This window comes from Grosmannia clavigera (assembly GCF_000143105.1).
Source record: "Grosmannia clavigera kw1407 unplaced genomic scaffold GCSC_108, whole genome shotgun sequence".
In the NCBI taxonomy this organism is placed as follows: Eukaryota; Fungi; Ascomycota; class Sordariomycetes; order Ophiostomatales; family Ophiostomataceae; genus Leptographium; species Leptographium clavigerum.
In genome coordinates, this window is record NW_014040837.1 from 325,122 (window position 1) to 350,747 (window position 25,626).

A 25,626-nucleotide genomic window follows, 5' to 3' on the forward strand; every position below is an offset into this window, starting at 1 on the left:
TCACTCCTCACGCGTGTCCATGGCCTCGCCGGCCGCCCCGCCGGTCCCCTCGAGCTTCGCCCGTGCGGCCGCGATCCGGCCGGCCTTCCAGTCGTCAATCTGCTGCTTGAGCGCGACATCCGGCACGACATCATCCATGGTCATGGGCTGCCGCGTGAACGGGTCCTTGGGGTCGGACAGCAGGTGCTGCGTGATGGTGGAGCGGTCGACGGTGTGGCGCGAGGGCAGGATGACGGGATCGCGCATCAGATCGCCCATGATGGGGTCCTCAAACTCGGCCGGGATCTCGCCGAGATCAGTCTCGGCCTGGTCGGCCAGCTCCTTGGTGGAGGCAAAGCGGGCCATCAGCGCATCCCAGGCCTGCAGCTTGGCCGGGTCCATCAGGCCCTTGGTCGCGAGGATGCGCGTCGCGTTGGAAAAGATGTCGGGCTTGTAGGAGCGGCCGTCGGCGGCGACGGCGTCGACAAACGACTGCTTGTCGCCCAGATTGAGATACAGCTCCACCAGCTGCGGCAGCAGCACCTTGGGGTTGAAAAAGTACTTCTCCGCGTTGTCCACCTTGAGGTTGCGCGACGCCGGTCCGGCCAGCGTGACCAGGTTGTAGTCCAGCATGCCGGCCAGCCGTGACACGATCTCCGGCATCGTAAACGCGTCGCTCAACGCCTCCGTAAACAGCTTCATCATCGCCACCGTCTCGTTGGCCAGCTGCATGTACGACTGCGCCTGGCTCTCGGCCTGCTGCAGCTCTGTTTCCTTCTGCTGCCGCACCTCCGGAGTCAGCTGGCTGCCGCCCTCCTGCAGCTCCTTCTGCAGGTCGTGGATCTTGGGAAACTTGGACAGCGCCTCGTCCAGCACGTAGGTGGCGTCGTTGAGCAGCATGTTGACGAACCGCACAAAGAAAGACCGGTTTGTCCTGCTATGTTAGCAACGTCTGCTCGCACCCGCTCACATCCCCCAACTCACCGGCTCTGCTGTGTCAGCTGCTGCTTGTACAGGTCGTTTGGCCACACGGCCTTGATCACCTGGAAGATCTCGTAGCGGATGTTGAACTTGTCGTAGAACTGCGTGTGTGCACCCGTGGACTCACACTCGATATAGAACTTCATCAACGCGTGCAACAGGTGGCGGTTCGCAAGCTTGCTGTTGGCCAGTGCGTCGCCCAGCACTCCGTTGGTCAGGTGGTACATCCGCCACGTTCCCGAGTACAGCAGCGACACCAGCGACGACTTGAGGTACGGGTTGCGGATGTAATCGGACGACTCCAGGAAGGTGATGCACAGCGCCACCATCTCATCGCCCACGGCCGACGGCAGGATCCGTGGCACTCGCCGGAACAGGAACTTGAAGTGGTCCACCACGTTCTGCAGCGCATATTCCGGCAGGCAGCTGAATGCCTCTGGCTCGTCGCCTGGCAGCGGCAGCTGCAACTCCTTGTCCGGCGTGTAGTCCGATCGGCTGGCTACCCGCAGCAGCCACACCGACACGTACCGCATGAACATCAGCGACCGCACCTGCATCTTCTCGTCCGACAGCACTGCCTCCAGCGCGTACTTGTACGACACATGTCGGTCGATTGCCGCCGTGTACGTCTTGAGATGCTGTTCCACCAGCACCATCGCCCGCGGGTTTGCTGCCGCCGTCGCCAGCAGTTTCTTGCGCTCTTCCTCCAGCATCGCCAGCTGGCCCTCCATGTGCTTGATTTCCCGGTCAATGTCCTTGTACCGCTGACCCGCTGCCCCGCTGCCGTAGTGGTGCGACGCCATGTTGAGGAAGAACAGCTCGCTGACAAACTTATTCTCTCCGCCCGCCGGCTTCCCGTAGAACGCATCTGATTGTGCCTGGTCCGCGTTCAGCTTCGTCTCGTCCGTGATGTTGATCCGCGGCTTGCGCCGCAGGTAGTCGATGTCGATCCGCTCCATCCGCAAGAAGTTGGCCTCCATGAACGGCTCGCACATCCGGTCCAGCACCGCTGCCACGTTCATCATGAAGCCGTCCGAGGCCACCTCCTTGCTACTGACCTGCATCGCCCGCCGCTTGTGGTTCATGTTCATCGCGTACGCAAACCAGTCCAGCAGTCGGTTCCGCGGCCCGTCGCCCGCCCGTGCAAACGCCATCGCGATCGAGTGCAGGTTCGCCTGGTGCGTATTGACCGTCATCTGCAGAGCGCTGTACACCGTCTCCTTGCGCGGCATCTCCACCTTGTGGTGCCCGCCAAAGTACGCCGTCGACACTTCGTGCTGCAGCGGCGAGATGCGGAAGAACGGGCCCAGCAGCGTGAACCGCTCAATGTTGGGCGCCGACTGTGCCATCTGGAAGGACGGGTGTCGTGCCAGTGCTACCAGCAGCGGCTTGAACCGCGAGTATGTCAGCAGCACCTCAATGTAGGGCAGATACTCGTCGTTCATCGTCATCGTCGCCAGCTTCGAGCTGATCTCTACCATCGCTCGCGTGAAGATCTCCTGTACCTGCCCGTCATCGTCGTCGTCGAACCGCGCCACCGCATCCGTGATGAAGTCCATGTCCAGGCTCAGCACGTCGTCCGGCCGCACGCCGCGCAGCAGATACGGCACGATTGTGTCGTGCTCCCGATTTGGTTCCCGGCTAACACGATTATATAAGCATAACCCAAATACGTCACACGATGCAGCAAGCTCCTACCCAAAGTAATCCGGCATTGTCAAGGCGAAGACGATGTTGCACATGCAGAGTCGTTTGAGCTCGTGCAGCACGGCAAGCCGCTCCGTGCTCGTGACGCGGGTCTTGAGCAGCCGGCTGGCCGCCTTGTAGCACGGCAGCAGGTAGTCGAGCAGCGGCCGCTTGTGGTTGATCTCCGTCGACGCCTCGAGGATGGCCGGATCGATGTCATCGATGGTGAGGCGCAGCGGTTTCTTGGATGATTCGGCCTTGTCGCTCTCGGTCTCGCCATTGCGCTCGAGGATCTCGCTCCGCAGGCCTGGCAGGAACGCGACCTGGTGGCCGTGGCGGTCGCGCGTCCGACTCGACTCGATGGTCACGCGGAGCGTGCTGGATATGACGTGATCGGTCCACTCGGCCAGGGCGTCGGCAGGGGAGAGGGTGGCGGGAGTCGGTGTCGGAACGGCTGCCGTAGCCGGTTTCGAGGTCGCTGGGGTTGTCGCTGGGGTTGTGGACGCGGTTGCGGCACCCGGCCGCCGTGCCGGCGGGTCAGTTGGGGCGCCAGAGGGGCTCGCTGCAGCTGGATCAACGTCGGCAAGCGACCTTTTTGTGGGGTGGCTGTGGTCTCCCTGCAGAGCTGCAAGGCAGACGTGGTCATCATTACCTGTTCCCGCTGATGCGGTGGCCGGTTGTCGCGTGGATGTGGAGGGAGAGGTCGACGACGTCGACGCTGTCGGGACTGTGCTGTCGCCGGCTCTGTCTGTGTCTTTCGGTGTGGAGGACGGCGTGGTCGCGCCCAGCTTGGCAAGACGCCGTGCCCGCATCTGCAGGAGAACGAACATGGTCAGCTGCCCGGCCCACCAAGCTCCATCATCCGACATACCTGCTCCTGGCTGGGCAGAGTTGGCTCCGGCGGTGGCTGTTCTTCGTTGGGGTCCATCGTAGCTCGGGTACGTGTGCGTGTGTGTGTGTGTGTGTGTGTGTGTGTGGTCGACGGACGGGGTGTTCGCTCTATGGCACGAATGGACGTCGAGCAGAGCGAATTCGAGTCTCTTTGGACGATCGATGGAAAGTGCAAAAGGGCCGGCAGCTCAAAGACCTCTCAGTTGGATGCAGTGACAAGCAGGTCGGCACACACAATCGCCAGGTCGGATGTAATCCCAGACACGGAAGAGAATGGAAGAATAGCAATAGTCACGGCCAAGCTGTGCCTGGTTCGGGTCCGGGGTGAATTATTACGGCTGTTGGACGCTGCCTATTTCAGTTTCAGCCCCGCTCCGTTTTAGTACTCTAGCTGCGCTCTGAGTGTTGTGGCGGTGTCCTTTGAATGGCTGCTAACCCTCTCTGTCTGCCCCGCCGTGTAGAGCTGGACAGAAGCAAAGAGAAGAATACCAATTACTAATAATTTGCATTACAAGATAACAATCTTTCCCTTATCGGGTATTGCGGTGCTCTTCTTTTGACCGTCATGTCATTCCCTCCCATCTCTACCTGCTTCCTTACTTGATACATTCCCATCCCCTCCACAGTTTGATAAGGCATTGCCTTCTCGCCTTCCCTTTGTGTATATCACCCCATGCAACGAATGGCAGACAAAAACCCCCCGAATTCATGCTCCTAGTAATGTCCCGTCGTGAACGCCTCTCAGATATACGCGTAAAACCATTCAAATAAACTCGCATCTCCCCAGCCCCGATTTCACAGGCGAGGAGGATTCCCCCGATCACTCAACCGGCGACCTGGAAAAATCGGCCCGTTGTAAAAAGAGCGCCGTTCCGCATCCTGCTTCAGTGCCATTGCAGCAGCCATGGTGTTCATTGCTGTTGCCGCAGACCCTGCAGAAGGTGTGTGCGCATCACCGACCTCGCCGCCAGATTTGATCATGGTCTGCCGGAATGACTCCGTCATTCGCCGTACGTGCATATTCATGAGCCCCAAATTGTTGTATAAGTCCACGATCTGCTCCCTGATGGGTGCCAGTTCATTCATTGTGTGTAGTGCGTGCCGTGTGTCCACACCACCCACAAATCGTTCCAATATCTCCATTCTGGCATTGAAGGCTTCCAGATCCGTCAGGAGATGGTTGATCTTGTCATCACCGTTGAGACCATCCGTCTGTCTAGTATTTGCGTCGTTGGGCGGCGTCCCAGGCTGGTCACCGGAGCCGTTTGCCATCACAGGCCCGCCAGGTACCGCTCCATAGATTGCCGACTGTGGTGAGACTGACGTGACTGGCACAAGGGGCTGCAGTGTCGGTTGAGATAACGGTACGGGCGGCGTCCCAAGCCCGCCTGTGCCCATATGGGGCTGTGTTGGTGGGACAGGCAATGCCCATTCCTGGCCAACCGGTGGTCGCGCAGCCAGCTCGTACTCGAGGCGTTGCACTTGGTTCCGGGACTCGTTCAGGGTAGCCTTCATAGCTTCCATGTCACTGTCGTGAAGGCGCTGCATCCTGACGATCATGCCGTGCAGGCACGTGCGCTCATGCTCGACAGAATCCTTCTTCTTGATCACGGCTGTGCAGCCGCTGGTCTTGTACTGGCAGTCCACCAGGCGATCCGGACAGTTGGCAACGTGCGTACCGTACCGATGCTTCGGGATGGCCGTGAGACAGCTCTGGCAGACAATCTGGTTCTGCTCGCAGCCGGTGTCGTAGTGGTCTTCCAGGCCTGCCAGTTCCACCGGCCTGCTGCAGTAGTCGCATTCGATCAGTTTGTGCATGCAGCGACCTCCCTTCGTAGCGTGGCGCGCCACAAGCTTTCGACACGTCCTGTCGGGACACGGGACTCTGGTATAAAGGCAGTCTTTCGTGAAATGGTGCTCGATCAGCGATCGCCCGCAAACGTAGTCGCAGCGAGCATTCGGGCAACGGACTCGGAGATTGTCCAGAAGACTGGTGACCATGGGCGGTGCCGAACAAAAGAACACTGGGTTTGGACTGTCCTGGAACGGCTCGAATGGTTTGCGGTCGAGCGGACAGCGATCGTCCTCCAAGAGCATCTGCTCAAAGCACTCCCGACAAAACGAGTGAAGGCATTTAGCCATCTTTGGCTCTATGAGCGGCGACTGGCAGATGGCACAGTCGAGATGCTCATCGTAATGTCCAACGTACTCGAGCCCACGCCAGTCCAGTTCGGGTGCGCCGGTCTGCCCTTCCTGGCTGGCAGGCCGCAAGCATTGAACGGGTCGACTGCGACGGGTCTCGTCGTTACTGTTAACTCCCCCATCTTCGATTGCGTTCGCGATCTCGTCCGGCTCGTCCGTCTCTCCCAATTCGTCTAATTGGTCCAGCATTCGGTTGTGGCGTGTCGGGATATCGTCGTGCGACAGCAGGTGATGCTCATCCGCTGCGACATTGTTGTTTTGGTCGCCGACAGGTAAGGAAGTTCGGATGCGTATTGCGTCTTCTCGCAATAGCTGCTCTGTGTGCAAAGGCATGACTGGGTAGGGGTCTCGTTAGCAGGCCACGAGCCCGTGACACGGTGATCAAATTGTTTGATTCGATGGACAAGAGAAAGTCTGATGGTGATTCCGTCGGGTTTTCAAAGTGTCAGGCATGACCCAAAAGTGCCCTTCTGCTTGAAAAGGGCTGGAAAGCCAGCGATGTCTGTGGAGAAGGGCGTCCAATGAATTAAATCGGTGGACACTAACAGCTCTATAGCCGCCAAGTGGCAATTCACCAAGTCGTGCGTCCAAAGTATGGGCCGTTGCTACACCACACGGCGACGATAGTATGGAAATCTGAGCTGAGGGACAAAGGTTGCTGTTGGATTGGAGCCCTCGATAGGCACATTTATGGAGTGCAGCAAGTCTTTACTCCGTACGTCGTAGGAAGCGCGCTCGCGTAACGCGCTGAAGCTCGAGGGGTAATAGAACGGACAAGGTCCGTGCGCGCCCCGCCTAACAAACAATGTTAACCCCACGATCGGGGCTTGTATCTTAACTCCGTGTCGACTGTTTTCTTACTTCTTCAGACTGCGTTAGGATTTATCAAGAAAGGCAGGTTGGCTATAAGCCGAAATACTGTTAATTCATACAACGCCAACCTTTCAGGAAGTCTCATTGTAGTCTCTCGGTATTTCCGTTCTGTTACGTCTCTTTCGTTGCATCCTCATCCTCCTCGATGGAGGGTCTTAGCTCTAGGTCACCGATATTTAGAAGTGAGAAGTTGCGTCTAATCGTTTCTTTGAGTCTGCCTCCGTCGCGACATCGATCGCTCAGCCTGTCCGCCAAGAGAGTCCACTGCCTTACGCGGCCTTCTTGTCTCTGAGCGAACCAGCTTATACCCTCGTTGAATGCCTTGATGGCCAAGTACTGTATATCGTCTTCTGGCCAGCTTTGATCCTACGTCTCGGGAGCCGTTGTCAGCTGTGTGCACTCAAAAACGGATGCTTGCCGGATTCATTACCATTCCAACAGTAGCATTCTGCAATGTCTCAAAAATCTCCTCCAAGATCCGGAAAGCAACATCATTGTCTCGGTAGAGCGCACCCTGAAATAGGCAGCGATAATATTTGACGAGCTTTTCGTAGTCGAATCCGCCGACCTGGCGAATTTTATCGATTAAGAAACGCAAGGTTGACAGAAAGTCTGTTTGCCGCGGGTCAGTAACGGTATATGAATACATGACGTGGGGGAGAGCTGACTTTGGGTAGGCACTCGTGCTTGTGACTGTAACAGAATGTCACCCAGGACGCGAAATGTATCAGGGTTGTTGCAAGCGGCTGCCTTCTCACAAATTCCATTAAGCTCGTCCCAGTCTCCAAGACCGATCGCCCCCTCAAAGTCGAACACAAAGAGAGCAGGTAGCTTACTAGAGTAGTGTAAATATGTTTCTGACGTATTACTGGTATTTGCAGACTGCCTCAACTGCACCTGAAAGGCCATAATATTCTCACGCATGACACGGTAGTCTTTGATGACCTGTTCCTCTTGAATTGGAACTTCCGGCTCTCTTGCCAGTGCCGACAGAGCTGATGCAACCAAGAAGTGACAGTTCAGCGTCTTCGATGCCACGTCCGTTGAGGCTTGGGATTCCACATTTTCGGGAAGCAGTTTGATGATTTTCCTCCACGATATGAGAATTCTTGCAATGCTGCGAAGATCTAAGCATCTGGAATACTTGAGACTCTGGTTGTATGAGGCCCTGCAGAACCAAACCAGTTCATCTGTGCTGAATGCTCTCGTCGCCGTATTTACGTTGGCGTTATAGCTAGCCTCGATAGCTTCGACCACTGAAATAACATTAGTTGATGCACGGTAGGGAAGAGGAAATCATTATGTTGTTTACCTCCTTCAAAAACGGTCGCCAGGTCACGAGATGCAGATTCCACGATGCCGCTTACATCTTCCGTGTCTGCGACGCTTTCTTTGATTATGTCCTCAAGCATCAAAATTGTACAACGAAATAAAGCAGGCGTGTGGAGAGGACTTTGACTGTTATAGTCAGCTGTATCAGCCAGTTTCTTCAAGGCCTGCACGGTGAAATAAAGGGCCTTAGACTTTTTGGCATAGAGAACGCAGGCATAGAGAAACTCTCTTCCATCGGCGGATAAGCTAATGTGTTTGAGGCACTTCATTGCCATCTCCATATCGTCCAGTCGGACGGAAAGCTTGAAAAGCAGATACTGCGTCATAGTGTCATCTCGTGTTGATTCTGGCATAGATTCGTATGTTGCCCGTGCTGTTTCCAGATCACCACTTTCGATGGAGCACGAAAGAAGTCTCCTGAAAACAGTTAGCGGCAATTAGAGTATCTCTCTCGCCACGTTTACATAGCCTACCTTTCAACCAGAGCTCTGTTGGTTCGGCCGCCAGCTTCAAATATGTGGCACATCGAGAGGCGGCACCACCGGATAGCTGTAGCATACTGCTTTTCTTGGTAGCCTTGCTCGATCTTTTTCCACATCAACTGGTACTGTACGTCAGCATTGAGTATTGTTTGTGGAGATTCAAACACCACCGTGACTGCTCACTGTTTGGGCTGCCGCGGTTGTGTCTGCACTGATAGATGTCCTCAACTTCGACAGGACACGCTCAGCAGCATCAATTCCTTCCTGTGCTTCTCTTTGCTGAACCAGTAACCACACACGTATGATCACGAGACTTTCGATCCATTCCGTCGAATTCGATTCGCGTAAAGCCAACAAAAAACTGTCCAGTACTTCGCAGCCAAGGCCTGGGCTCTTGTTGTGCAGTTGTTGGATGTAATGGCGAAGGTGCCGGAACTCTTTGCTCGACCCATCGAAATTTTCAATCATATTTAACAGCACCTTTGAATATCGAGGCGCATCGAAGTCTTCTGATGTTGATGCAGCAATAAGCTCCAGGCTGACAATGTTCACGCACAGACAGTTTGGGCCAAGCTGTGCCTCTATATCCTCAACAAGCTCCTGTGCCCTCTTGCGTCCGTGGGGTGTACACAATCCGATTGAGGCCACTGCGAGTGCATATGTCACATTGTTTTGGCACTTTTTCATACTGTCCGAGATCTGAGAAATCTGGCGAAGGCGGCCAACAATTTCAAGACTGCGATCGAACCATACGATGGATGCCAAATATTCCCGTTTTTCCATCAAAGTTTTACCAATGTCATGAAGAAAGGAAACAAATATCTCTGCAGAATCGGAATACTGAGGCTCTATAACGGACAAAATCCATTCATGGTCGTACGCCATTTCTGCAGCTTCTGGTTTGTGTTCCAGCCAGAGCTGTCCAATGTCAGTTACTGCAATAAGGGAAAGCGCCCCAGTCAAGCTCCTTACCTGTACTGTTCTGGAGACAATTATCTGAGCCTGCAGCAGACGATACTTTTCCTTAATTCTGTCCGTATCCTCATTGACTGGATAGCGGCCGAGCTGCAACAGGATATTTTCCCTGTACGTCGAAGCCTTGCCGAGAGCAATACTTCCAAGCTCGGTGTCTCTCTCTCCTGGCACTGTCAGCTGCCGATCGTGGCATGACCTCAACCCAGTTTCACGTACGGATGGATCCACTAGCCGCGTGGGAACACATTTCCAGAAGCCACAGCACTCGTTTCAATGGCGGGCCTGCGTTTGGCTTTGTGTGGATTTTCCACCCGGCCGAATGCACGGCCAGGAAAGCAAATGCACGGCCATGCAGAAGCAGCCGCTTGTAGGCCGGTGACGCGTTCCCGGCAACATATCTTCCAAGGCTCAGGACCAAATTCCAGAGCTTGGTGCCAGCTTTGAGGACAAGAGAGTCGGAAATGACACTGTTTTCTGTCGCTGCAGTGGCGCTGCCGACAGAACCGCCAAGAATACGCCTCCGAAGATCGTCGGCCAGGGCGGCCGCTGCGATCTCGTCGGTGCGGAGATAGGGAAGGCGACGCTCAAGTTCTCCGATTTCATCTATGGTAATATCAGTGCCATGCGCAAGAAGTCTCATCGTATGAGAGTAGTGCCTGGACACTTACCAAGAAGTCTGTTCCCGATTGCGACTGTGCAATGATGACCTAAACTCCCGGGCTGGTCAGACATGGTTGGAGATGGAAGAACGGTATCATAGCAGAGTCAGGTAGCAGCTGAGGGTTAAGTCAAAGAAATGAAAAGTGAGAAACGAGGCATGTTTTGCATATTTTGAGAGCCTCTGGAAAGAGTAAAGGCAGACAGAAGGCATTACAAAAATGGGAAGCCACGAGCTGCACTTGAGGCGCTCGTGAACGGAAGAGACGTTACATTGGGCAGCTACGATGACCGCACCTTCCCAAAGCCTTACGCTCACATTGAAGGACGTAAGTTGAAAGACGGCTATTTGGGAGCTTTAATTTTGCATGTTGAAGATACAGGGTGAAAATATGAATGCTATTGATGGTGGCCTGGCTTGAGATTTGCAACTGTCCACCGACCCAATTCGGTGTCTGCCTAAGGCTTTGTTTGAAGATGGAACGTATTGTCGTATACAATGAATTAGAATACAGAAAAATATACAGAAACACAGACAATAAAGGTAGCCATACAAAATCTCTGGAAATGGTAATTCACGAATCGTTTTTGAGGCGCGTAGTCAACCGTGCCGTAGAAAATAGAAGTACCCAACTGCTTCTAAATGATTTTCTAAAATAAGAGCAGACTAAAATAAGAGCAGAAATCCAACATCTCTACCAGACACAGTTTGCCTTAGAATATACCAGGTCGTCTACTTCGACGGTAAAGTCGGAATGCTGTAGCCGAGAATCGGAATCGGGGACGGTATGCGGTTCGCCAAGCGTGCACGCAATCTAGAAACAGAGGGGGCTTTATCGGTGGGTTAGCCTTGGATGCAGTTTCTCTGTGTGTGTGTGGTAGCTCCGACCGTGTAATGAAATGACTTCCCAAGAGAAATCCAAGATCAATTGTTAACGTATACTCATTCCAAGCTCACTCTTTCCCGATACACAAACGTTTTCAATTGTTCTCTCACACAAATAGTCGCAGCCACCATCAGCATACCATACGGGACCACTTTACAAAACAACATATCTCGATCATGGAGCTATTTTACTGGCAAATTCTTCGTATGATTGTGCTCGCCGACAGCGTGCAGCAGACACAAAGTATAACAAAAATTGCTGGGAACTTGCCATGTTTGCATTTGTACGAGATAAACATGAAAAGGCCAGTAGGAATGCCAAGCAACAATGCAGATAAAGCTCTAGGGCTCGAACAGTCAGACGAGATGTACTACGACACCCTAAGTCCAATCATTTGCATGACTTCGCACACGAGTCGGTGGGCTAAATTAGGGTGTAGCAAGTGCCGGGGTGCGCGGAAGAAGAACGTCGTCCCTGGCATGACACTGAGGCTTTGTGGTCCTCACCAGGCCTTCTATGGATGCCATCCGTATCGACATATATTTCGGTCCGTAGGTTTGGGCAGGGTAAATTGGAGCCGGTGTTGTGATAGGGACAGGCTTGGTAGTAGGGGTCAGCTTCGGAGCAGGTGCCGGGGTAGTCTTGGCTGCGGCTCAACTGGCGATGGTTTGATAGCAGGTTTAGCCGCGGGCTTAGCCGTGGGCTTGACTGGCGACGGCTTGGCCACAAGTTTGACTGCAGGCTTGACTGGCGCTCTGGCGGCTGCCTTGGTGGCTGGCTTGGCTGGCGGTGGTATCGTAGTGGACTTATTGACGGGTGCCTTGGGTGCAGAGGGGGCCTTGTTCTTGTTGTCTGATGCCGTGCTGTCACCAAGCAAGTTGTGAGAATGCTTGCTAATCGGTCGGTGAGAGACTCGAGAGAATAAAGAGCGCGCGGGTTTCCGGTATTTCCTCTACCGCTGGGATTGGCGCCTATGCCAAAAGCCCAGTGCATGAAAGAACATAGCCCTCTGCGAATGCTTTCTTTACATTCATAGGTAAGAGAAGACAATTCATCGAGATAGGGCGCAACCATCCCATTTCTTTCTCCTGTATAGATCTCATTAGAAAACTCTATTTTTACAGAAGCGCGCATCAAGTAGATCAATACACATACGCTATACATGGATGATACGTCGTTCAACTTGCTGAACAACAGGCAAAAAGGGCGAGTCCTAGAATGAGTCGTAGCTGGAGAGATGGGAGATTACACATAAGAAGAATTGCGACAAAACAAACATGCTGTCTACCAAAGTTATTGTAAACCGTACTAAGAGCGGCACCTTTTTATGGAGGCCAATTACTTGTGCCTCATGTACTCACGTTCTTAGTAGATACGTTACGTGCCGGCTACTGCTAATCACGAGGCGTCTCTTGACACAAGTGCCCGTACCTCCCATTTTTGAATGCCTCTGCGCCACAAAGGCTAGCCTCTATGCGAGTCAGTGAGTTGACGGTTGTTTCGCCGCACCAGCTGAGTAGAAATGCTGGCTGCGTATGCCTTGGGGCGGTAGCGCTTGGCTCCATAGACGGTCATGAATCGGGCTGAAAATGCGATCCAGCCGCTTCGCTAGTGCCGTCTGCGAGAGGTGAATCTCTCGTCGTGCATGGCATGCAGGTGTGCAACCATCTGCTTTGCGAATGCCGCCTTTCGCATTGTCTGCCGAGAACGAGAGGTCGGCTTTATCTTCTCGGAGAGTTGTGTCGTTGTCGAGAAAGTTTTGGCGGTGTCAGTGTGAAAAGCAGCTGATACCGCCGTGATGTCGTGATTAGGTTGAGGTTGGTCGTCGAAAAGTGACGATTTGGTTTTGAAAGTGGAAGAGAAGCTGCCTAGGTTCTGGTATATATATATGTTTTTTACATGGAGGCTGTACGGCAGGGAGCAGAGGTAAGACGGAAGGAAGGGAGGAGATAGAAGGAAGCAGGAGAGGAAAGATAGAAGGAGGTGGTAACGATGTGGGCGGTAGCAGACTGAGCCAAAAGTCACAGGCCTCTCAGGGCGGACCATAGATTGGAGTAATCGGATACACATATGCATGTAAGGGGTATATGTGTGTATCAGCAACTCCTCAGTGCGATAACGGGTCGTGAGGAAGGAAGTTGCCCACGATCAAACTTGGGCTAAAACGGGTTAACTTTCTTTGCTGTTCACCTGCGATCGGTCGGGATACTCACATCTTGTGTTCGTCGCGGCGAATCTTGAGCGAGAAGCAGCACTTGATGACGCCGCCACCGCCCTGATCGAGGCTCTTGATGGAGCAGGCCGTCAGCAGGGTGTCGTGCTGGGTGTCAAAGGCGATGGTGCCAAACTCCTCCCAGTAGCGGACGACGGACTCTTCGGTGAGGATCTCGTGGATGGCGATCTTGCCGTCGCGTAGCTTCTCGACCGGCACGTGGATCAGCTCAGCCATCTCCTTGTTGCCGCGGAAGATCTCGCCGGTGCGGCGCCAGCAGCAGGCCGGCACGGCCATGCTGGCAAAGACGCGGTCGTACTCCATCAGGGTCTTGTCGAACCACATCTCGACATAGATCAGCTCGAGGTCGGTCAGAGCCTGCATCTTCTCGCGGAACTTTGGCCGGAAGCGGTCGAGCTGGCGCTGGATCTTCTGCTTGGAGCCGAGCGTGATCTGGTGGCTGTCGAGGTAGGCACGCAGCCGGGCGTAGCCGTTGACGTAGTTGAACGGCTTCAACAGCCCGGCCTCATACTTGGCCTTGAGCAAGTCCGACATGCGCTGTTCGGGCGTGTCGTTGCCGGACGGGTCGGCCGCCGTCAGGTAGTAGTCGCGCGTCTTGTCAGCACTGTTAATGCTACCGTTGCTGTTATTAGCAACAGCAGCAGCAGCGGCAGCGGCAACGGCAGCAGCTCCACGTAGCGGTGTGCGTGGCCCGTTGCCAGCATTGTTGCTGTTGCCCATCGCGCTGTCGAGCACGCTCGGTGGGAGCATGGTCCCAGGGGGTATCAGGGAGTTGTTATCAACATTGTTGCCGTTGCTGTCCAGCTCACGGCTGTCGCCTCCACCACCGCTCTTGGTGCCGTCGTTGGTCGTCGGGCTGGTGAGAAAGCTGGTGGCCACGTCTGGCGGAGCGCTTCTCAGCAGCTGGGCGTTCTGGTCGTCGACAAAGGCGGCGTCATCGACCATGCTGCTGTGCAGGAAGTCGTTGAGGAACTGCAACTCGCCGCTGACCTCGGGGACGATCATGTAGCCGTTGTGGTTGTGCATGTCGAAGTGGTTCTGGGCCGTCAGCCAGGCATCCGAGAAGCCGCCGACTGGGAGAGAAATTAGATACGCTGGCAAAGGCCCTGGACGTGAGACTCCCCATAAGTAGAAAGAGGAATGATTGCGAGACTGGTTGAGAATGTGAAGGTGTTCGTTGCGTTGAAATTGTGCAAGCAGGAAAGGGGGTTGAGAAATATTGGCGATTGCGTGGGACTCGAGTGACAGTCATAAAGGGGGGGAGGAGGGACACGACGGCGGGAAGAAGGGCAGAGGACCTACACTGGCTCACGTCACTGAGATTGGGTTGCATTCCAGAGACCACGCCTGGTCGCACAAGCTGCATTGGGTTGGCCAGACCTAGCACAGGTGCGTTGAAGGCTGGTTTGGCTGCGTCTCTAGCGCTGCCGGCATCGAGGGACGGCGGCGGCATGGCGTTCACATTCGTCTTCTGGTCGGTAGAGGCGCGTCGGTGGGCGTTAAAGTCTTCAGACTCGTCGGCCACAGAGGTGCCGACGACACTCTTGGACTTGCGGGAATCCGAGTCCCTGGGTTCGTCATGGCAGAGATGGCCGATATTGCGCTTAACACATCGGGTGCAAGGCCGTTCCTGGAGAAGTCAGTAATGGGCTGAGGTCAAGGGGGGGGGGGATGGAAAGGCGGGAAGGGGCAGGGAAGGCGAGAGGGGAAAGGAATGGGCATGTAGAATACGCCGTGGCTTGAGCGTACAGGACAGAGCGAGAGGGGGTGGCGGGTGTGGGAGGACAAGGGAGGGGGTTGAAAAACAGGGCGTGTGAAGATGTGAAAAAAAAAAAAAATACAAAGAGCATCTGCATTTGTACGTACAAGATCGCATGTCATGTGCTGTGCAGCAAAAATCGAGGTTAGCCATGGTCCGAGAGAGGGTAAAGTGATCCAGGACAGCCAAGAGTCTCTGCATTTCCTCGTGCAGCAGATACGGCCATGCCTGCCTGGTCGGAGCGCAACCAGGACACAGCCGACCAGGGGTAGGAAGGAGGAAGCATGCTGTGACACAAGTGTCTGTCTACATGGCGGGTACGATGCAAGCCACGAGACAGCAGAGTACCCGATGCGACCTGACGGAACAGGGCTTAAAAACAGACTTACAGATCGACGACAGTACACGCAAGCTGTAGATGTATGTCAGCACTTGAGACATGAATGAAACAATCAGAGAGTAGCGGAAAGGTGCGTCTGGAAAAGAGAACAAGAAAGAAACAGGGCCAGCAGAGGATTGTTAGTGCGGATGTTGGCACGACGGCAGACGGCGTGACACCCGACCTGCAGCTGCAGCACAGCACAGCAGGCAGTACAGCGCACCACTTTACAACATTGTACAAATCGGCACGAGCATGGTGAGAAGGGGAGAGAAAGGGAGGGGAGAGGAGAGAGAGAGGAGAGAAAACGACAAATATGCAAAACAAGACTTATCACAGACAGCAACCACACACACACACACCCAACACCTGGACATACCGTGGTTCACCTTGCGACGCTTCTTTGGCGTGCCCGAGCGCGTGACATCGCTGACGTTGGTGTCGGAAGCGGCCACGCTGGCCGCCGTCTTGTGCTTGCCGAAGCCGGTGCTGCCGTGTCCGTGACTGTGGCTGTGGCTGTGACTGTGGCTGTGGCTGTGACTGTGGCTGTGAGTATGGCCGTGGCCGTTGCTCTGGTGGCCTTCCGTAGCCGGAGCGATGCGGGGGGCCTTGTCCTCCATGGCCGTGGGTGGACTGCTGCTGTTCTCCGCTCTCTGCCCTGTTCTCCTTCCAGTCTGTCCTGTCCTGCTGTCCTGCTGTCACGCAGACTCCATCGGGCCCAGGCCAACCCTGGCGCCTTTCGACAAGGTATGGTTACGCAAGATGTGAGGAGAGAGAGAGGAGAGAGAGGAGAGAGAGGAGAGGAAAGAAGAAAGAACAAAGAAGAAAGAAGAAAGAGGAGTGAGGAGAGAAGAGAGAGTGTAAGGAGTAGAGAGTACAGAGTAAAGAGACAAAAAGGCGCAGACGGCGCAGCGCGTGAGGCCACGCAGCGAACCGGTCGCGTGCGATCGTGTGCGGTCGCAAGGCGATCGTTTCGTCGACACGGCGCGGCTGCGACAGGAGCACCGGTTGTGGGGAACCCAACAAGGGCTCGTGGACAGACGAGACGGTCCGATGCCAATTGGTCGTCGCAGGCGTCGGCGCAAGACGCCTGCCAGGAAAGACAGCTGGTCAGACGCAAGATGCACGCAAGCAGGCAGAGAAGGCGAAGGAGCACAGACACAGGTGGCGTGCTTGGGGTTGCAGCTTCTCCTTCCGGCGGCCTCTCTCTCTGGACTTTCCCTTTGTGGTCGGTGTGCGCCCGCGGCAAATGAGCAGATCGGCAAATCGGCACGTCAGCAAATCGGCAAGTCAGCGCAGGTCAGAAAAGACGTGAGCATGTCGGGCGGGCCGGGCGACAGGCAACGGGCGACGGGGTCATCATTAGGTGCTCGTAGAGAGAGAGGGGGCTCAGCGGGTTGAAAAACTACTCCGTACGGAGTACACAGCGAGGATGGGCAGTGAAATACGGTGTAAAAACTAAACGAAAGAAAATTGGTTTAGCAAAAAGAGGGGCCATCACAAGTAGGTTAGCCTCGCCACATGTGGTATATACAGCACGTGATCAGGCAAGATTTAAAGAATTTACGAAGTAGATCCTAAACCATTCACCTCAGTTCTAACACATGAAACTCCGTATTCACCGTCCTCCGACCCTAAATCTTGATGAAGAAGTCCTTCTCGCCTGCCTTCGCCTCTACCCGCGCCTGCTGCATGATTGGGTCCACGCACGCCAGCCGGATGCGTTCAGCCGTGGCTGGGCTCTCGAGCTGCAGCAGGCCGCCAACGTCGTCGTTGTCGCCCACGCGGGCCACGACGCCATACTCGGCGCGCGCTGCCTTGAGGGCGTCGCGCAGCGCAAAGAAGACGCTGCTGCCCATGAACAGCGGCGGCTCGCCGACGCCGCGGCTGCGCTGGATGGTGCGCAGCTCGGCCCATTCGACGCCGCGAAGCAGCTGCACGTTGAACTCCTGGGGCACATCGCGGAATCCGGGGATCTTGTAGGCACCAGGGCCACGCGTGAACGGATGTCCGGGACCGTTGGGGCCACCGCGCAGCCACAGGCTCTCCTCCATCGTAAACAGGCCCATGCCCTGCACAAAGGCGCCTTGGATCTGGCCGTAGTCGATGGCCGGGTTGATCGACTGGCCCACATCCATCAGCACGTCGGCACGCAGACAGGTCCAGGCACCCGTCAGCGTGTCGACCTCGACCTCGGCCGCAGCCACACCCTGCGTGAAGTAAAAGTACATCTTGCCGCTGTTGTGCTCCCAGCTGTAGCCGATCTCGGGTGTCTTGTAGAAGCCCTGTGCCGACAGGTTGACCCGGTCTGCATAGGCTGCATGGGCCAGCTCGCGCAGTCCGGCCGAGGCCCCCAGCTTCTTCCGGTATGGCGCCAGCCGCTCGTTCAGCTGCTCGCACGCGTTCTGAACTGCATAGCCGTTGAGGTCTGACGATGCTGACGCCGCTGTGGCCGACGCGTTCGCCACCGTGTTCGTTGCCGTCTCGCTGATGAAAACAGTGTCGAGCGATACGCCCAGCGCCTGTGCTGCGATCATCGTCATCTTCGTGTGCAGCCCCTGGCCCATTTCCGTGCCACCGTGGGCCACCAGCACCGACCCGTCGTGGTACACGTGCACCAGCGCCCCTGCCTGATTCAGCCACAGGGCCGTGAACGAGATGCCAAACTTGGTCGGAATCAGAGCCAGTCCGCGCTTGCGCCACCGATGTCCGGCGTTGAACTGTGCCGCTGCCGCCATCCGCTCGTCGTAGCCCGTCTCGGCGCGCAGCCGCTTGTACATCAGCGGCACGTGAAAGTCTGTCGTCAGCGCCTGGTTGAACGGCGTCAGCTGCCCGACAGCATACATGTTGCGGGCTCGCAGTTCTTCCACTGCGATGCCGAGCCGGTCCGCCACCTCGGACATGTAGCACTCGGCCACGAATAGACCCTGCGGCCCGCCGAAGCCGCGGAATGCCGTGTTGCTCATCGTGTTCGTCCGGCAAATGTGGCCACGTACTGAAACGTGTGGGATAAAGTAGCAGTTGTCGCAGTGCGTCATCGCCCGCTCGCACACGGCTGCCGAGAGGTCCCAGGTCCAGCCGCCGTTGCTATACAGGTCTACCGACAGCGCCTGTAACCGGCCGTCGCTGTTGATGCCCACCTTCCAGCGCGCCAGGAAGGGGTGGCGCTGGCCCGACGTCACCATGTCCTCGTCGCGCGTCAGCATGCAGCGCACCGGTCGCCGCGTGAGGTGGGCGCCCAGAGCCACGATCGAGCTTAGCTGGAGGGCCCGCGTCTCCTTGCCGCCGAACCCGCCGCCGAGCCGCTTGACCCGTACGTTGATCTTGTTAGCTTGGACGTTGCAGACCCGGGCAGCAAAAACTTGTCTGAGAGTGTTAGTAGTGGACGATAAATGATGTATGTGTATATGCATGTTTGCATAGTTGCATAACACACAACTCACGTTTCATTTGGGTTCTGCGTGCTCGAAAACAGTTCCATCTCGCCATCCTCTGGCTTCGGCACCGCCACCGCCGCGTTCGTCTCCAGGTAAAAGTGCTCCTGGCCGCCCATGCGCGACTCGCCCAAAAACACGTGATCACAGCCTGCAAAGGCATCCTCGATCGCGCCCTCGCCACGTTGCAGCGTGCGCGCGAAATCGAAGAAGCTGTTCTGCTCAATGGCCTCCTCGATCGAGAAGACAGCCGGCAGGTCCTCGTACTGCACACGCACCGCCCGCGCCGCCTCGGCCGCCTTCGCTGCCGTCGTCGCCAGCACCATCGCGATCGGCTGTCCGACCGTGTGCACTTCATCCTCTGCAAAGAAGACTTCGTCAAAGTGCGGCGGTCCCCAGTGGTTAGCCGCCTCGTTCGGCATGCTGTGTCGGTCAAGCACCTCCACCACGCCTGCCAAAGCCCGCGCGGCCTCGTAGTCCACTGACACCACCCGTGCATGTGCTCGCTGCGACAGCACCAGACAGCCGTGCAGCTCGTTTGCCAGCGGTGGCATGTCGTCTGTGTACTGTGCCACACCCACTGTCTGCTTCAGTGCTGCAACGTGCGGCGGCGCCTTGCCCACCACCTCCTGAATGTAGTCGGCCGCCGCGTCGTTGTCCGTCGCTCCAAACGACACGTCGCGATCGATTTCCGTAAAAGCCGAACTGTCCGTTTCCTTCTTTTCCGAACTTTGCTCGATATTTTCCTTCTTGACCTCGCTTCGCTCGATCTTGCCCTCTCTCTCATTCTCTTCCTCCATCACCTCGTGATAGAATCGGTAAAACAGACTCAACGCCAGCGCCCGCCGATACGATGCCATTCCGCCCGGCACCGAGAAGGCGAGGTCGAAGTCTGTCCCCAATGCTCCCATTGCGCCCTCCAGCGTTCCCAGCTCAGCCAGCCGCCGACCCACGAGATAGTCGTTGGCCCCCTTAGCCGCCACCGTTGTCGGTGCCATGCCGCCGTACACGAGCCGGCACTGCTCCACAATGCCATCTTCGTCCAGCCGGATCCGCATCGCTGCCGTCACAATCGCAATGTCGTCATCCTTGCGCTTCGCCTGCTTGTACGCCCGGAAGTATTCGCGCTCGGCCGTCAACGGGATGCGGATCGACGCAAGAACCGCATCGCTCGGCAGCGCCGTCCGCCGGTAGCCCACAAAGAAGTCCGCCATCGGAATGTCCACCGGCTCCGTCCCGTTGGCCGTGTGTGCCTGGATCACAGCCTCTGCCGCCATCAGCACCGGGTTCAGATCCGAGATCGGCGATGCCGTCACCAGATTGCCCGCAGGCGTGCCCACGTTGCGGATCTGGCGCCCGGCAAACACCTGCAGCTGCTTGCGCATCGCCGCAAACACCTGCCCGCGCTGGCTGCCGTACCGCTTCACCGCCTCAGCTGCGAGGTGCTCCAGGTCCGTCAGCGTCACCGCCCCGCCCACATCTACGTGCTCGTCCGCAAAGCTGAACTGCCGCAGGTCTGCGACGTCGCCCACGTACACCGAAACCGGGTAGCGCAGTGCCTTGAACTTGATCTCGATCTGCGTCTCCGAGCTGCCACCAATCAGCTTGGCCTGCGGAAACGCCCGCTTGATCTCCTGTAGCTGTGCCAGCGACACCGGTCGGAACCAGCGCTTGCGCTTGTTGCCAAAGGCCAGCGGTCGAAACTCGTGGTGTCGCAGTGCCGGCGGGAAGATCAGCTCGGTCTCCGGGTCGTAGGGGATGAGCCCAGGCGGCGTAAAGCGTGTCGAAACGCTGGACGCGCTGTCCGAGATCGTCCCTCTCTCGGGAGACCCGCTGTCAGTCGTGCTGCTGCTCGAAGAAGCCGTGTCCGTGACGGCAGCAGTTGAAACACCCGCAGAAGTCCCGTCACCATCGTTGTCGTTGCCGCAGCCTTTCCCTCCGGCTTCCATGCAGCAGCCGCCGGCACGTCCACACCCAACGGACGCCTTGGCCGATTTGGCCGCCTTGGCCCCTGCCTCCACCGTGAAGGTGTTGGCCGCGTCCAGAATCGTCCGGTAGCCCGTGCATCGACACAGATTTCCGTCAAACGCCTCCTCCACGTCACGCTCCGTCGGTTGGTCGTTGTTGCGTAGCAGCGCGTACAGGCTCATCACGATACCCGGCGTACAAAAGCCGCACTGGCTGCCGTGGCCGCGCGCGATGCGCTCCTGCACTGGATGCGGCGACTTCACGTTGCCGATTCCCTCCACCGTGATCACATGTTTACCGTCGACGCTCACCAGCGGTGCCAAACACGCATTGACGCTAGCATGGTAAATCTTCTTGGTCGTCGGGTTGAACTGGCTCACAACGACAGTGCAAGCACCACAACCGCCCTCGCCACAGCCACTAAGGCTCTGTCAGCAAAAAGTTGATATCGATAGTCTGCAACGTCCGGAATACGCACAGTTTCGTCCCTGTCAACCCAATCCCCCGCAGATACTCCAGCAGTGTGACCTCTGGGTCAATGTCATCGAGCACGACCCGCGTTCCATTGAGAAAGAACCGCAACGTGTCGTCAAACGAGGTCGTGAGGCTCGAGAAAGAACCTTCCGCACCGGCATCGCGCTCAGGCAAAACGGCAGTGGGAGCCATCGTGTCCGGTTGGGCGTATCGAAACCCAATGCAGCAGGTATTTGGCAAGCCACTATCCTTTGTCTGTATGTCCCAGTGAGCGTTGACGACCGTTTGGTGAGTTTCGCTCTTCTTCTCGTTGTTCTTCTCGCTCTTGCACAGAAGAGGGGAAAAGATCAGAAAGACAATCGTCGTGCTGCAGATCGGAGGCGACAGATAAGAAAGCTTCTTACAACCAACTGTTAGCGCGAGTTAGGCGCACTGTGATGCAGCAGCCTCCAATCACAGAGCAGCTCCGACAAGCGTTACAGTGGCCACCGTCGGCATCCGGCGATCCCCCCGCAGCAGCTCAGATGCAGGGGCGCTGAAGGTCACGTGGTCTTTGTCGAGCATCCGGTGAACTTGGACCTTTGCCCTTACTCCTTCCGTACTCGATCACAGACAACCTTTTTCACGCGCCCTTGCCCTGCGATACATCCGGGATACGCAGGCCGGCTGCTTACACGGGCTCCTCCCATATGGCCAACGTCCGCTGTTTGCTGCCAAAGCTCAACGACATGAATTCAGCATGCCTTGATGTATGGAGGGCCATTGCCGTCCTCCACGTTTTCTTGAGAAGTAGGCAGCTCTTGGGGCCCATCGCGTCAGAGACTTCCATATAATCCTTGAGACTCGTGGCATAACTATATTATGGGGGCGCCTTTGATGTCAAAATGCGAAGATGAAGTGAAGGACGGAAGAAAAGGAGGGAAAGAAAATAGAGGGAAAGAAAAGAAAAGGAAAAAAAGAAAAGAAAGAAAAGAAAAGAAAACAAGTCTCTCCTCACCGGCTGCTCCTGTCGTGATTCACCTGCCGTGTTATACCGTCGGGGTAGATGGACCAGTCGGCCAGGGCGGCGACGTCAACGACTCGCCAAAGTCATAGTTGCGGCGATGGGCATGCGCTCCTCGATGGGCCGCTGGCCGCAACATACAGCTCGTTCTGGCCAGCACGCGTGTGGTGGATGGTGTCTGAAAGGTGCGACAAGGAGAATTCCCGTTGTGAAAAACAGGCAGTCACCGACGTCGCCTGTCCGAGACGGAAGAGCGGTCGGTATAGCAGTTGTGAGGGTGTCTCACTCTGAGCTGTCTCGGCCAGCGATCGTCTAACGTTTTGAGCGTTCTGCTCTCAAACAAAACGTTGTAGTGTCGAGGGACAACGTTCAGTCGTCTGCCAGACTAAAAACTAGAGATCAGAGAGGGGGAGGGGCAGAAGTGGTCTGCCATTGCCATTACCCGGATGCAGACACGGCACGCGGCCTGCCTGCCAGCTCATCAAACAAGCTTCCCCTGATACATATCCTGGCTTGAAGCTGCAGGACGGGTGGTAGCGCGATGCGGCTATGGTGGAGAGAAAGCACGAGCTAGCCAACCGGGACCTGGATCCGATGTCGAGTGGGCCAAGCCTCGACAGACTGGTGGCTGTGATGTCGATGCACTGGCGACGAAATACTTAAGCGTCCTCGTTGGGGATTGCTGTCAGGGCTGTCGACGAAGGGACTTTCTTCAGAGACATAGAGGCACTGACAGGCTGAAGAAACGCTCACTTCGACCCTGCGAATTAGTTTCGACTCCTTTAGCAGGAACAAGAAATAGCCAGGGCAGTCACGCCCAACAGGCAAATGCAGGAAATGCCCGCACTGGACGAGAAGGCACGCCCTCGGTGACGCTAAGAAAGGAAGCTGCACCCTTTAGGGAAGGGGAATTTCCCAAAGGGGCAAGATGCGACGACAGGATCTGGTGATCAGGCCCCTCTTCAACACCTATCTAACGCAAGAATGCCCGCGACTATCGGCTGTCTGCAAGTAGCTCGTCTTCTTTTGGCGCTCGCACAACCCCCTGAACACACAGTACTTTGATGTATACTCTGCGACGCCGACAAAGATGATGGAAAAGACGCATTCTGCAGAGGCCGTCCCAGTAACTGCCTCGGCATAAGCAGACAAGCAAACAAGCCAGGCAGATAGACAGGTGGGCAGCAAACGCCTTTACCAACTTTACATTTTCCCTCTAGCTGTCACACCACGTAGAATGGGCTATCCATCACTAAATGCGTCACCAGAGCCGATAACCAGCCTGTCGAAGCGAGCATTACCGCCGACACAACGGCCAGCACCGTTATCGAGGTGGGGGAAGACGGCAGACAGCAGCTTGGTGGACGAATCGTCGAGACGAGGGCGAGGGCCTTGCGACTGAAATGGCCCTGGCTGCGTCGACGATGCTGACATCGAGCGCATGAGCACGTTTATGAGAACAAACGACGTTACCAACAATACCAGGAAAGTCGTCACTTGCTGCCCAACGACGAGCCGGAACGGGAACAAAAGAACCATGGTCAGTGTCTCGGTCCCTTCCAGACTAATTGGGTGCCGCCCAGTGTGCGCTGGTAGACGATGCTGAGGCCGACTGGCTGTTTGGGTCCAACACGTTCGACTACGTGCACGCACGCTTTGTATGCATCACCATCCGGGACTGGCCGCAGCCGCAGAGCAAGGCAACGAGAACGTGGTCCAGTGCAACGACGGGATCTGTCCGCCTGACTACGGCTACTCGCGCTGCTGCGACTCACAACCGCGCCTTGTGCTCGATGTCCTGTAAAGTGTTTCCGTGGCTCCGCTGACCCGCGGGCTCAAAGGGACGCCGGCCGAGGTCGAACTGTTTCGGGTTGAGGTGCGCCAGTCGCTACAAACATCTCCGTCTACGCCTACCACACCTTTCACTCCGTATACGGCCAGAAAGCGGAGTGACAGCCGATCGATCGCCCACCCCATCGTGGACCGATCGTGCACCAGGCATTTTCCCGATATGCACGATTCTATACGGAGTACTCCGTACATGAAAGGGGTCCGTGAGTCGCAGCTACGGATTTTGCCGTCTAATTTGTTTGTTAGCGTACTCCGTAAATCTGCGGTGAACTTCTGTGCCATTCGCTTGCAGACGGCCGCACTTGTCCCCGTTTTCCCCTGGCAACGGCTAGACCGGTGCATGATAGCGTGCAGTACTCCGTATTACTCCGTAGATCACTACGGATCTTACTCGTTTCGATAAAGGACCCTTTCCGACGTCGATATATTGGCTCATGTTTAATTATGCTGTACTCCGTACTCCGTACTCCGTAGTATTTTGTAACCTGGTTTTGTTATGTTTCTATTTTGGTTCGTTTCTATTTTTGCACGGAGTACGGAGTAGTCTACGGAGTACGGATAGAAAGGCGAAAGCCCCTGCCAGTACGGAGTACTTCCGTACGCGCAAACGATGCAAGTATGTGCATGTACGGGCTTAGTCACGTGTGATTTAGACCAGCTATAACTCATCTAGATGCCTTTTCGCAAAAAGTTATATATATCATGTCGATTAATCACTTTCGCAAGACTGTCTTTTTGCACCAGGCTGTTGATAATAGATTGGGGCGGTACTGAAATCGCGGCAAGGCTTTTTATTTCGTCTGCGTACTTCGAAAGGAGGGCAAGCTTATCGCTTTGTAGCATAATATTCTCAGCAGCACCATGGTTATGAGAATGCTTTGCCCCTGATATAGACCAGCCGTTGCTTCCATGCTGAATGCTAACGCTGAAAGGGCAGTGCGTCATTTGCGTGCTGGTTTTTCGTCGTTTCTTAGGGTGCGTGTCTGTTATACAGGGGCGTTGTTGCGGCTTCTTGTACTTGTAACAGACGTAGTAACAAGCTGTGAAGCTCGTTTTCGAAGGCCGAAATTGCTTGATAACTAGTCGGTAGCCATTCGATGTAGCATGCTCATGAATAGCTTTATTAGCCTCTTCAAACGTCTGATAGGTTGACGTAGGTGGCGGGGGGCCACAAAGCAATGCCATTTCGGTGCTAAATTTTGTTGTTGGTGATTAAAAATTCACGATAATTTTTAGCATAACACGGAGTACATAGATTATGGGAGACTATTCGGTACAGGCTTCGGTAAATGGGGAGGCTGGACAGCGTTGTCCGCAAAGTACCCGCTAATAGCGGAGGTTTCTTTGTATTTCGATGTTCTCCGTACGTCGTATCTTGTCGCTCTTGTACACTGCTTTAATGGGGCGAGCTTGGGGGTGGTATAAGCAGTCCCATAACGTATTTGGGGCCTTATAATCAAATATCATTTTCAGGTGTTCGGATTTTGACTGTCTAAACGGGTACTCAACTGTATCTTAGCAGCAAATTGAAAACTTCAAACACTTTGAATAGACACGACAGCTAATTACATAGTCCCATG

The 25,626-nt window shown here is 55.7% G+C and overlaps 6 protein-coding genes across 6 annotated transcripts; all 6 read right to left on the reverse strand.

Annotated features, from left to right (window-relative positions):
- CMQ_6969 (ubiquitin fusion degradation protein) lies at window positions 1–3,574 on the reverse strand (the record flags this gene model as incomplete). The annotated part of the gene is made up of 4 exons (XM_014320655.1): window positions 1–913; window positions 964–2,601; window positions 2,659–3,458; window positions 3,518–3,574. 4 exons carry the CDS (start codon window positions 3,572–3,574, stop codon window positions 1–3), a joined length of 3,408 nt encoding a protein of 1,135 aa, XP_014176130.1.
- A 758-nt stretch (window positions 3,575–4,332) lies between these two features.
- On the reverse strand, window positions 4,333–6,072 carry CMQ_6941 (traf-like signal protein; the record flags this gene model as incomplete). Its single annotated transcript, XM_014320627.1, has 1 exon — window positions 4,333–6,072. One exon carries the CDS (start codon window positions 6,070–6,072, stop codon window positions 4,333–4,335), a length of 1,740 nt encoding a protein of 579 aa, XP_014176102.1.
- Window positions 6,073–6,723: 651 nt separating this feature from the next.
- CMQ_6859 (uncharacterized protein) lies at window positions 6,724–10,041 on the reverse strand (the record flags this gene model as incomplete). Its single annotated transcript, XM_014320545.1, has 3 exons — window positions 6,724–6,978; window positions 8,799–9,073; window positions 9,618–10,041. The coding sequence occupies 3 exons, from the start codon at window positions 10,039–10,041 to the stop codon at window positions 6,724–6,726; spliced, it is 954 nt and encodes a 317-aa protein (XP_014176020.1).
- Window positions 10,042–13,154: 3,113 nt separating this feature from the next.
- Window positions 13,155–15,936, reverse strand: CMQ_6522 (zn cluster transcription factor; the record flags this gene model as incomplete). The annotated part of the gene is made up of 4 exons (XM_014320208.1): window positions 13,155–14,251; window positions 14,481–14,808; window positions 15,327–15,349; window positions 15,696–15,936. The coding sequence occupies 4 exons, from the start codon at window positions 15,934–15,936 to the stop codon at window positions 13,155–13,157; spliced, it is 1,689 nt and encodes a 562-aa protein (XP_014175683.1).
- Window positions 15,937–16,950: 1,014 nt separating this feature from the next.
- On the reverse strand, window positions 16,951–21,756 carry CMQ_6586 (xanthine dehydrogenase; the record flags this gene model as incomplete). The annotated part of the gene is made up of 4 exons (XM_014320272.1): window positions 16,951–18,682; window positions 18,760–21,138; window positions 21,197–21,559; window positions 21,650–21,756. 4 exons carry the CDS (start codon window positions 21,754–21,756, stop codon window positions 16,951–16,953), a joined length of 4,581 nt encoding a protein of 1,526 aa, XP_014175747.1.
- Window positions 21,757–23,437: 1,681 nt separating this feature from the next.
- On the reverse strand, window positions 23,438–23,734 carry CMQ_6576 (uncharacterized protein; the record flags this gene model as incomplete). The annotated part of the gene is made up of 1 exon (XM_014320262.1): window positions 23,438–23,734. The coding sequence occupies one exon, from the start codon at window positions 23,732–23,734 to the stop codon at window positions 23,438–23,440; it is 297 nt and encodes a 98-aa protein (XP_014175737.1).
- Between the last annotated feature and the right edge of the window lie 1,892 nt (window positions 23,735–25,626).